We start from the raw sequence: 12,330 nt of genomic DNA, 5'->3' as shown, positions 1-12,330 counted from the left end.
AAGGAATTCAAATCCGATAAGGCCAGAAGTAATCTACATCACATTCCTAGACAACCTGTCTAGCCAAACGTGAACCAAATTCCCGGAAATGTAAATGATTCTCACCATTTTATGAATTCAAATCCAGTCATCAAGTCCATGTTTGGTTCACTGTTTTCGACTTCATTCTTTTAATTCTTGCTCTTTTTAAGCAAGAATATAGGCAAGAACGAATAAGGTTAGGGTGTTTGGTTACACAATTCTTGTCATGAGCTACATTCTTTTTAGAATAAAAAATCAGTGAGCTGATAAGTTGGATTTTACAATCAACAAAACCGAAATTGGCTTGATAAAAAAGCCCGAAACCAAACTGATCCATTTAAAAACGAAAGAAAGAAAAAAAAAATTAAAATGCCTATGACAAGTTTGAATTTGCTGATGGGACATTGATCAAATCCTAACCACAAGACATTATAGTTGCAGATCAGGAATATCTCCCTATAAATGATAAAATAAAGTACAAGAAATATTCCTGGTGTATGATCATAGGGTAGTCTTCATTCTGTGTGAGTAGATTACTCACCTACAGCTGAGAAGTGGTCTGATTAAGCTAACGAGTCATCTCTTTCTACTATCCATAAAAAAAAAAGAAAAAAATCAATTGTCGATTTTTGTTTTTTTAGAACACCTGACTTTAAATCAATGAGCCCAAATCTCTTGTCTATAAGAATTCTATCCATGTCTACCCACATAATATTATAGCTGTACATTATAAACATCTTCAGTATTTACATGTTATTATTCATGAGAAGATGTTTCCAATATACAATTCTGTACAATTCTAATATCATGTGGGTAGAGGTGGATAGGGATTCTTGTGGGCAGGACATCCGGAGTCTAAATCAATAGCCATGAAATGGAAAAATGACCAATGAGAATAAAAAACATAGACGTTCTACTCTAAATTATGCAGATCTCCCCCTCCCACCCGCCCCGGTAGAGAGGTAATTTTATCCATTTTAGTGGAGACTCAAAATTCTGAAGTTAAAGATGAAACGATGATGATCAAGGTTTAAAAAATTGATTTGGAAATGAAATCATTCTGGCTACCGATTTCTGGGTCAGTGGTTTGATCGTCTGAGTCGAACGGTTCGAACGGTTTATCCGATCATCCAAGTTGAACGGTTCGGATAGTTTGCATTAGGGCAAACTAGCAAATAGTACTTATATATTTATATATATGAGAAAAGAGAGGTGAAGAAAAGAGTTTTTGTAGGCTGAGAAAGAAGAAAAGAAGGAAAGAAAGAAAGGAATGAGGAAGGAAAAAAGAAGGAAAAGGGAAGAAAGAAAAGGAAGGAAAGAAAAAGGGAAAGAGGGAAGAAGAAGGAAGAGGAGGAGAATCATTTGATGTTCACCGGTGACGGTGACGGCGATGGCGATGGCGGTACCAGCGCATATGACAGATTTGAGATCTGAGATACAAGTTCTCGAATCTCAGATCTGATATTGATTTTCATTTTTTTCTTAGATCTCAGATCTAATTTCTCAGAGATCTCTACAACTTATTTTTCTTCTTCTTCTCTCTGGATATCAGATCTCAGACTCAGAGAGTCAGAGTTTCTCCCCTCATTGCAATTTTTAGTTTATTGATATTGGATTTGGGCGTTAATAAAACCATAGTTCAACTGTACAAATGCTAACTTTATTGTAAGAGTTGTAACGATTAATTGATTGAAAAATAATAAAATTTTACAAGGATCTCATTGTAGTGTAGGCTAATACGATGAACCACATGAATCAATGTATGTTCCTATTTCTTGGCTATTCTTTGTTGTTTTTCATTTTCTTCACAACATTCATGTTGCCAAATGACCATTTCAATCATTGGCATGTGGTAATCGTGCATATCACATTATTCAAGCTTTTTTAAGATCTAAGGCTTTGTTTGTTTTTCAAAAAGTCACTTATATATCCAGGTATATTTACTTGCTATGTTCTTTTGATTTCTAACAAAGTTCTATAATGTATTTTTTTTACCCATAAAAAGTCAATATTAGAATGGGCAAACTTGTCCCATTATGTTTTGCAAACTTTCCCCTCAAGTGGAAAAATTATTTATCCACCCAGACCTAGGGAAACTAACTTTACAGTGGGGCCTACTTTCCCCCTCCTATTTCCCAAAAAACAAGTAGGGCCTAAGTTTATTTTAGGTGGAAGAATGGTTACCTTAAATTTTATTTATCATTATTGTAGAGAAAATTATTGACTAGCTTGTGGTCCCACCTCTTCATTATTTCTTGATGTTTCCTTTTGATTATATTGTTGTTAGAATATTTTTCCTATTGTTTCTAGTGATAGGGGTATTTCTGTCATTATACCTCTTTATTATAAGACTAATATAAATAGCACCTGGGGCGGCATACTAGAAACATAAGTCTGCACCCATTTTCTCTCTATTCTTTCTTCCTCCTCTCTTCTTCTCTTCTCTTCGTCTTTGTTTTTCCCTCTTCTTTTTTTATTTCTCCTTGCTAAACAGGTCTGAACCTCATCGATTTCAGATAACTTGGTATCAAAGCAAGTTTAAGACTGATTAGGGCTCTCATGTAAGTGTAGTCCAACCGACTACATGAGAATATTTCTAGGGCTGGAAGTTTCAGTTTGAATCGCCTGGTTCTTGGAGGTCATTGGTGATTGAAGGAGGTGCCCAAGGTTCAAAAAACTTGGAGAGCTGTTCGGTGACCAAGAAGAATAAGAGAAAATAGGTCAATTTCTGATTTAGGGCTTAAATCAAAGATTGGGAGTGCCACCCAATTCTTTCTAGGTTGTTCTCATTCTTCTTTTTGGATTGACAAACGTCTGAAGACTTTCGGAATCCTTTGGAAGGATCGACTATCAAATTTCACTTCTCTTGGGTTGGGTTTAGGGTTTCCTTGTGGATTGTGTTTTTGGGCCGAGTTGTTGACAGTTCTTCACTTCAGCCTCTCATCTTGTGTTCATAGAAAAGCCTTCGAACATTTTTTTTTTTTTTACTTTGGGTACTATTGGACAGTACTTGAAATAACTTTTTTGTTGAAAAGGAAGTTGAATAGTTCTATACCTTGCATAGTGTGACTATCCATTGTTCATTACAGCATGGAAATGATTAGAAATGAGTCCAAATTAGGGTTGTAAGTCGAGCGAGGTTAGGTTGGATTGAGGCCAACCCTAAGTTCTAAACCCTCAACCCTAACCCTAACCCAACCCTAATCCTAACTAAATTCCTTCAATCCTAACCTAACCCAACCAAACCTGAAGTCAACTTTGGGTCGGGTTGGGCTCGGGTTGGACCCAACTCAACCTTCTTTGCATCCTTTAAAATCTCGTAGAACTTCTTAATCTCAGATCTTAATTTAGTTTTCACTATATATATTAATCCTATGTTTTATTAGTATTTGTTTGTTAATGTTTTTATTGGTTCTTTAAGTATAAAATTAAAAAAAAAAAGTGTTTGAAGTGACTAGTTTATTATGAGTTATCATTTATAATAGATCTTTTATGGGCAACAAGCTATGGGTGGCAAACAACATAGAGTAGATAAAGAATAAAATATTCAAAAAACATAAAATATGTTATTAAAGTTTTAGTATTTCCAATTAGGGTTAAGTGAAGTGGTTATCTTAAAAGAAATAAATGATAGTATGTGGTGGGGGCTATACAACAAACAAATAAATGTATGAGTTGCAACCTTAGTCCAAATCATATGGAGGACTTGTAGGAGTTGGAAATGCTACTAATAGCAGTTCATTTTAGATTACTATAGTCAAGTTTGATGGAACAAACTATTTGGAATGGGCCCAATCAGTCATGATGGCCATTGGAGGAAGGGGAAAGATGGGGTATGTGATGGGAGACACAAAAAAACCATCTCAGGAGAACCCTTCCCTTGTCAAATGAATCTAAGAAAATTATCTGGTTATGATTTGGTTATGCAATTCCATGCAACCTCATATCAGTAGAAACTATCTTTGGGCAAAGAAAGCTAAGGAGATTTGAGACAATATGAAAGAAACCTATTCTCAACCCCTTAATGTTGTTAGAGCCTATGAATTAAAACATGAAGTGAATAATCTTAAACATGGGAAGAAACTTGTGTCAGTTTATTTCTCTACCTTGAAATCATTGTGGCATAAGATTGATCATCATGAGACTATTGAGTGGGAGAGCCAGAAAGATGCTACTACATACAATAAATTAATTGAAAAAAAAATAGTGTTTGAATTCCTAGCTGGGCTAAACTCTGATTATGACATTGTAAGACAATAACTTCTCACTAGTGATAGTGTCTCTTTATCTCAAGCCTACTCTAGTGAAGAAAGTAGGAGAAAAGTTATGTTACAAATTCCATCTATGGAATCAACTCTAGCAGCCATAAAACTAAAGATTGGAGGTGATAAGGAGAAAGAAGTAAAGAAGGAAAGAGGGATGTGCTTTGTGACTATTGTAAGAAGCCAAAACATACTAAGGACACTTGTTGCAATCTACATAAGACCCAGTCGCCTCTTCGGCATGGGAAAAATCAAGAAGAGTGGACTACGAGTCGCTCCCAAAGCCTAAGGGCTACAATACTACATAAGACCCAATCGCCTCTTCGGCATGGGCAAAGCCTAGGAGTGGACTACGAGTCGCTCTCAAAGCCTAAGGGCTACAATACTGCATAAGACTTAGTCCTCTCTTCAGCATGGGCAAAGTCTAGGAGTGGACTACGAGTCGCTCCCAAAGCCTAAGAGCTACAATACTGCACAAGACTTACCTGCCTCGTCGGCATGGGCAAAGTCAAGGAGAGTGGATTACAAGTCGCTCCCAGAGTCTAAGGGCTAAAATACTGAACTGGCAGAGACATCGGCACCTTATGGGCAGCTCACTTCCAAGCAGCTCCCAGAACCTAAGAAACTGAATCAGCGCTTACAAGCTTGTCGAATTACGGGCCAAAAGGAGAAATCTACTCCCTTCGTCGAGTTACTTTCAGCTCGAGAGTGGGGGGAAAATGATGAGGGCGGATTTGGCCCTCCAATGACATTATGACACCTGGCACCTTATACCGAATAAGTGCAGCCTCTTGACAACTAGACAGCTCGAGCTCGCCACTAGCAGACAGCTCGCCACAGGCAGCTTGCCACATACAGCTCGCCACAGGCAACTCAACACATGCAACTCGCCACAGGCAGCTCGCTCTCATAGCCTGGCAACTTAGACAACTCGGCACTGCACAGGCAGCTCGCCACTAGGCAGCTTGCCACTAAGCAGCTCACCTCCTAGTCAGACCAACCACCGTATGACAACCCCGAGGAACTCACCACAGTACCCCACATTTTACGGGATTGTGACTTGTAATAGCTATATTAGCTCACCTACTCCCCGAGTTAGGCAGAAATTGGCAACCTTACCGGTTGGTGGCTTTAGCCCCACCTAACACGAAAGTAGGTCCCGTCATAGCGGGAATCCAGGAACTGCTCCACCAAACCCACGAGGACTCCAGTATATAAAGACCTCACCCCCCAGGGGCGAAGGTGAGAGGTAATCCCTGCTCCCTAGCTCTCTCATTCTCTTATATCAAAGTCATCTCTACTACTAAGTGTTGACTTAGCCATCAGAGTGACATCGCCGGGTAAACACCCCCAGGTTCTCTGATTCAGTTCTCGCAGGTCCCTCAGCTCCCGCCATCTACAAAGGTGAGAAGATCACCACCAACAGGGAGGATGGGTTCCTCAGTTCCTGTCGTCTACAAAGAGGAGCAGATCATCTCCTCTAGGGAGCATCCGGGTTGCACTACACTAGGGAGCTCCACTTCAGCCCCTGAATCACCGGCCACTTGGGAGCAGACCAACTGACGAGGTACTTAGCCAAAAAATTGATATGTGACCAGAAACCGTTCCATCAGACCCCATTACTATTATTCTTCTTTTATTGAACTTGGAATTGTTTTTTTTTTCTTTTTACTATTTTCCACTTTTCCTTGTTGAATTACTTTTCTTTTATCCACATTCACATCAATCTAACAACTTACTGGCTCTTTTTGTTTTTTGACATCTAACTAAGCCATATAAAACTCTCCAGCAAAAAATCCGAAAGGCCGCATACACTGATACACATCATGCTTGCCCAGAATTAGCAAGTCTTCGAAACAAATGTGTAACTGAAATAACCCTGTCTCCATTTATGTTTCTTATTTCTTCAACCCTCTCTAGCTAGTTGCGTCTGTTCCAAAGAATCACTTTTGAAGAATGAGTGTTGAGCTAAAAATTATACACAGTCAATGAACCCCAAATAAATTTTGAGCCCCACCAAAAGAATTATTATTAGCTCAAATGATTTTCATATATCACAATCAAAAATTGATTTTTAGAAATGTTCAATTTGGACAACCTTTTTCAGTTTTTCCTAAAAAAAATTATCTCAAATATCACTCTCATCAACTCCAAAGGTCAATGACCCAAAATGATGCCACCATGCCATTGTGTAATTCTTTTTTTGAAATACATAACATGCATTGCCAGGAATTAAATTCAAGAAGCTGTCAGGGTACAATGATAGAATCATGAATTCACAAAGATGAATTGGTAAAAATTGCAAAGAAAATATATATATATACGACATAAACTAGCTCCTAAATTGACAAAGATGGTGATCGAGACATGCTCTTAACGTTAGACAAACATAACTAGAATAGAACTGGGTTTTATCACTTTTCAACCAAATAATAAAGATGAAATAGTGTTGATGTAGGCGCATTCGGCTGGCCTGGGCCTGTACAAGGCTGACACGTGTCGAATAGAGGATGCCCGGATAGGCTTACCATGAGGGTGCTTAGAGTTACCTGACGCAGATCAGGCGGACCCAGTTGCAAGGTGCCGCGTGGCACTAGTAGAACATCTTGTCAGGCCCTTGTACGGCTTGCATCTAGACCTTCCGAGCCCAACTACCCCTGGCAGCTCCGGCTATAAATGCAAGGCACCCCCCACAAGGTAAGGGATTCGATTCCACTTGAAACCTTTGTGATCTCTAGTGCTCTCTCCACTAAGGACATAGCGCTATTTGAGACCTTGTCTGGACCCCCTCGACTCCAGACTTATCACTTACCTCGTGCACGTACTAACTTGATCGTCGGAGTCCTCGCCTCGGGTAACCACCCGAGGCCTCTGATACCCTCTCCCTTGCAGGTTCGGCATTGTGGGAACAACACCTTGTCCTCCCTCGGACACCCTTCTTGGTATTAACCCTTAGCTTCTACAGTACCTGAAGGAGCGATACGCCTCGGCCTCCAGTCCTCAGATTCAACTCATCTCCCCGGGACCCTTAAAGCCTTCGGCCTTCCCTCAAAGCTTGGGAGTGAAATTACTTTGTAGCCCTCAGCCAAACCGAGCATCAACAATTGGCGCCATCTATGGGAACCGTTGCTAAGGCGATCCTTCAAAACACTACAAACTCGAGATCTCCTAAAGCTTCAAACACTATGGTATGAAGAGCCAGGAATCCCTAGAACCTAGTCACGAGTGAACAGTTCCAAGCCATCCTTGACCGCCTGGAATACCTCACGCAACGCGTAGGACAAGCCTGCCCCCAGGCAGAAGGTCCCTCTTGAGGCGACCGCCCCGATGGGGTGTCAGATCACCAGGGCTGATGTGAGCATGTTGAGCCCCCAACACTCGGCCTTGCTGACTCCAATGGGCCAAGCCCACCGAGTCTAGCAACAGCCGACCCACTAAACCACCACAAAGGAATGGAGGACCTCCCAGTCGAAGGGAGGAAGAGTCGGCATGGTCCGAAGATAGCCGCCAACCTTCTAAGCAACATCATCGCCGCCGAAGGGAGAACCCCCAGGATGAGGGCGGACACCTCAGCCGTCGTAGTGCCCACTCAAGGGTCAAGGGTTGACGTTGCGCTTCTCCTGCACTGGTCTCAGACCTCCGCGATGTCCTAAACGACCGCTGCGCCAGACGGGAGGTGCACGGTCCTGTCTTGGAGCATTCATGAGTTCATGTGGATCCCCACCATGTCCGCGAAGACAAAGACGGGTGGCAAGCCCCCCCGACCCTCAGATTGCTGAATTGCGAGCTGAGCTCAGAGCCGTCAAGGATGAGCTCTACTAAGTCTGTGAAAGCCGAGTTGATGCCTCAGCCGACCAAAGCAATCTGATGGGGATAATGGATGCCTTCACCCCGGATATCATCTCTGAGCCTCTCCCCCAGCACTTTAAGGCCCCTACACTAGAAATGTACAACGGGACCTTGGACCCTGATGACCACGTGGAGAGCTTCAGAGCGCTCATGATACTTTACGGGTATTCTGACACCTTGGTGTGCTGGACTTTTCAAGCCACCTTCAGAGGAGCAGACGATGCTAGAAGAGCATCATCTCACTGATGTCTATCAAGAAAAAGTAGGGAGAGAGTCTATAATCCTACATTGACCACTTCAAAAAGGAAGATCTCGAGGTCCAAGACCTCGACCCCATGGTCTCTATGCACACAGTCATTAATGGACTCCACGTCGGCTCGGCTCTGAAGTGCTCGGTTGCCAAGACCCCGCCGAAGACAAAGCTAGAGTTCCTCAAGAAGGCTCAAAAGTATATTACAGCTGAAGAGGCTTTGACCGGGGACCACCAGGAAAGAGAAGTCGAGCGCCACAATGGGCCCCTTGAGAAGAAGAGGAAGGGTGGAGACAACCACTACCACAACAACAACAACAGCAAGGACCATAAGAAGCCAACGGCCTTGGCCCTGGCTTATAACCAATACACGCCACTCAATTCTACCCAGACACAGATACTGATGCAGATTGAGGAAGAGAAGTTCATGAAGTGGCCCGAGAAGACGAAGAGGAACCCCAAGAGGGTAAATCCCAAAAAATATTGCAAGTACCACTGTGGCATCGGCCAAAACACCAAAGATTGCTATGACCTAAAGAATGAGATAGAGTGCCTCATCCAACGAGGGCACCTTAAACAGTTCGTGGGTAACGGGCCCGATGCTACATCCTTCCAACAGCAACAATAACAACCGTAGCAGCAACACCAGTAGATAGTCGGCGTCATCAATGTCATCGTCGGGAGCACGGCCTCGGGGGGAGCCTCGGCCTTAGCCTGCAAGGCCTATGCCAGGAAGTTAAACATCCACGGGCCTGCCCCCAAAAAGCCCAAGCAGCAGGAAACCCTCTCCTTTATAGATGAGGACTTGAAGGGGGTTGTAGTCCCCCATGATGACGCCTTGGTGATCTCGGTCGTCATCGCAAACTTCGAAGTTAAGAGGATCCTTGTCAACATGGGATCCTTGTCCAACATCCTCTTCTATAAAGCCTTTTAGAAGTTGAATATTGCGCTTGAGTGCCTCCAGCCAGACGACGTCCCACTAGTCGGCTTCTCTGGTAACGTGGTTAGACCGGTGTGAAAAACTACCTTACCAATTACGGTAGGGACTGAGCCTCAGTAGGTGACGAGGATGAACGAGTTCTTGGTTATGAGGATCGGCTCGCCCTACAATGCAATCATGGGGAGACCGACCCTTCATGTGCTAAGGGCGGCCACCTCCTCGTATCACCTCGCCCTCAAGTTCCTCACTGAGCATGGCGTCGGAGTTGTTCGAGGGGACCAACAAGCAGCTCGCCAGTGCTATGTGGCAGCACTAAAGAGCAAGAACAAGGAAGCACTGCCACTAGAGGGCTTTGACCTTTGGGAGGAACTAGCGAGCCAAGGCCAATCAGCTAAGGACCTCGTCTCAGTTCCCTTAGATGAGGCTGAGCCTGAGAAGACAATCCGCATTGGGTCCAACCCTCCCCCACAGAGCCTATCCGAATTGGTAAGTTTCCTCAAAACTAATGCCGACATTTTTGCTTGGTCCGCTGCTAACATGCTTGGAATTGACCCTTTGGTCATCACTCACAGGCTGAGCGTGGACCCGAGCTCTAGGCTAGTTTTGCAAAAGAATAGGAACTTTGCATCGGAGCATTGGAAGGCCATAGGAGAGGAAGTTGGTAAGCTACTCGATGTCGGCTTCATCCGAGAGGTATACTACCCTAACTGGTTGTCAAACTTGGTTTTGGTAAAAAAAGCTAATGGGAAATGGCGGATTTGTATTGATTTCATAGACCTTAACCGAGCTTGCCCTAAGGATAGTTTTCCTTTGTCGAGGAAAGATCACCTCATCGACGCCACTGCAGGGTACGAGCTACTCAACTTCATGGATGCCTTCTCCGAATACAACCAAATAAAGATGCACTCAGAGAACAAGGAGAAGACCTCGTTCATCACCGAGCACGACACTTACTGCTACAAAGTGATGCCCTTTGGCCTCAAGAATGCAGGGGCCACCTACCAACGCCTCGTCAATAAGGTGTTTAAAAATCAAATGGGGAGGAATGTCGAAGCCTATGTAGATGATATGGTGGTAAAGAGCCCGAAAGCTGAGATGCACACCTCAGACTTGGCCGAGACCTTCAACACCTTGTGGAAGTAAAACATGAAACTCAATCCCAGCAAGTGTGCCTTCGGCGTCACTTTAGGCAAATTCTTGGGCTTCGTCGTTACTCAAAGTGGCATTAAGGCCAACCCTAACAAGATACAAGCCATACTGAACATGGCACAACCTCGGTCGGTGAAGGAGACTCAGAGACTCGCTGATCAAATAGTTGCTCTCAACCGCTTCATGTCGAAGTCGACTAACCGCTGCCTTCCTTTCTTCCGCGCCATAAAAAAGTTAAAGGAATATCAATGGATGGAAGAATGCCAACGGGCCTTTGACAAGCTAAAGGCCTACCTTGCCTCACCTCCCCTCCTCGCTCGGTCGGCCCCAGGAGAGACCCTTTATCTATACTTATCGACTAGGGACAAGGCAGTCAGCTCAATGTTGATAAAAGAAGACAATGCAGAAGCCGATATACTACATCAACAAAGTCCTCTACAATGCTGAAACTAGATATCCCGAAGTGGAGAAATTGGCCTTCGCCCTTGTGGTCTTGGCTAGAAAGCGTAGGCCGTATTTTCAAACTCATGCTATAATGGTCCTAACAAACCTGCCCCTTAGGGCTGTCCTCACCAAACCCGAGACCTTGGGGCACCTAACCAAATGGGCCATTGAGCTGTCTGAATTTGATATACTGTATCAGTTGAGGCCCGCCATCAAAGTACAATCCCTAGTAGACTTCGTAGTAGAATGCACCTTCAACCGAGCCCCCAAAGATATTGAAAGGGATCACCCGGCCGAGGGGGCACACCCCAAGTGGACACTCTTTGTGGACAGTTCATCCAACGCTAAAGGAAGTGGAGCAGGCCTCGTCCTTCTCACCCTAGATAATGAAGTCATAGATTATGCGCTAAGGTTCGACTTCCCTGCATCCAATAACGAAGCCGAGTACGAGGCCCTCCTCACTGGTTTACAGCTTGCTAGGGACTTTGGCTCATTACATGTCGAAGCCTTCAGCGATTCACAACCGGTGGTGAATCACGTCAATGGCAAGTACGAGGCCAGAGAGCAAAGCATATCCAAGTACCTCGCTAAAGTCAAAGAACTGGCATGCTGCTTCTAGCGCTTCTCCCTGCAGCAAGTCCCGCGAGTCGAGAACGCAAGAGCCGACATCCTTTCTAAATTGGAAAGCACCTCGGATGCAATCCTTGGCCGCACTATCCGCGTGGAGAAGCTACCACGGCTCTCCATATAAGAAGCCCAAGTACTCCCAGTAGAGGTCGAACCATCATGGATGGACCCCATCATCGACGACAGGAACGAAGCTAGGCGACTCCGACGTCAGGCTGCCCACTACACCTTACTTGAGGGGAAATTGTATAGAAGATCCTTCACCTTGCCTTACCTCTGATGCCTCCATTAGGAGGAGGGCAAGTATGTGCTCCGAGAAATTCACGAAGGCATCTGCGGTAACCACCTCGGCAGTCAAGCCCTAACCCAAAAAACACTAAGGTAGGGGTACTTTTGGCCAACCCTTCACAAAGAAGCAGTTGAGCTGGTACGGAGGTGTGACCAATGCTAGAGGCATGCCAACTTATGCCATCAGCCAGCTGGTGCACTTGGGATGCGTCATCAAACACCTGGGACACCAGTTTAATAATTTATATATTTCCAATCCTCAAAACTAAATAAATAACGTAGTTTAGTGGTGAGGAAGGGGTCGAATCCTCAGGGAAGCAAGGTTAAAAATTATTATTTTGTTTTGGAAAAATAAGAAAAAGAAAACAGATTTGGGATTTGCAGAAAATAAGAAAATAAAGTTTATTAAAGTTGAAATTAAATATTCATAATTGAAAAAGACAAGAAATTAAATTCAGAAATTAAATAAAACTGAAATTAACAAGAAAATAAATGAAAAT

General features: G+C 43.6%; 1 protein-coding gene across 1 annotated transcript; it reads left to right on the top strand.

Annotated features, from left to right (window-relative positions):
- Nucleotides 1-10,871: 10,871 nt before the first annotated feature.
- Nucleotides 10,872-11,534, top strand: LOC148791146 (uncharacterized). The gene has a single exon (XM_088890405.1). The coding sequence runs from the start codon at nucleotides 10,872-10,874 to the stop codon at nucleotides 11,532-11,534; it is 663 nt and encodes a 220-aa protein (XP_088746531.1).
- The last annotated feature ends 796 nt before the right edge of the window (nucleotides 11,535-12,330 follow it).

Source organism: Nelumbo nucifera, chromosome 6 (genome assembly GCF_055504915.1).
Source record: "Nelumbo nucifera cultivar China Antique chromosome 6, China Antique-T2T, whole genome shotgun sequence".
Taxonomy (NCBI): Eukaryota; Viridiplantae; Streptophyta; class Magnoliopsida; order Proteales; family Nelumbonaceae; genus Nelumbo; species Nelumbo nucifera.
This window is presented reverse-complemented; position numbering and strand designations above follow the sequence as displayed.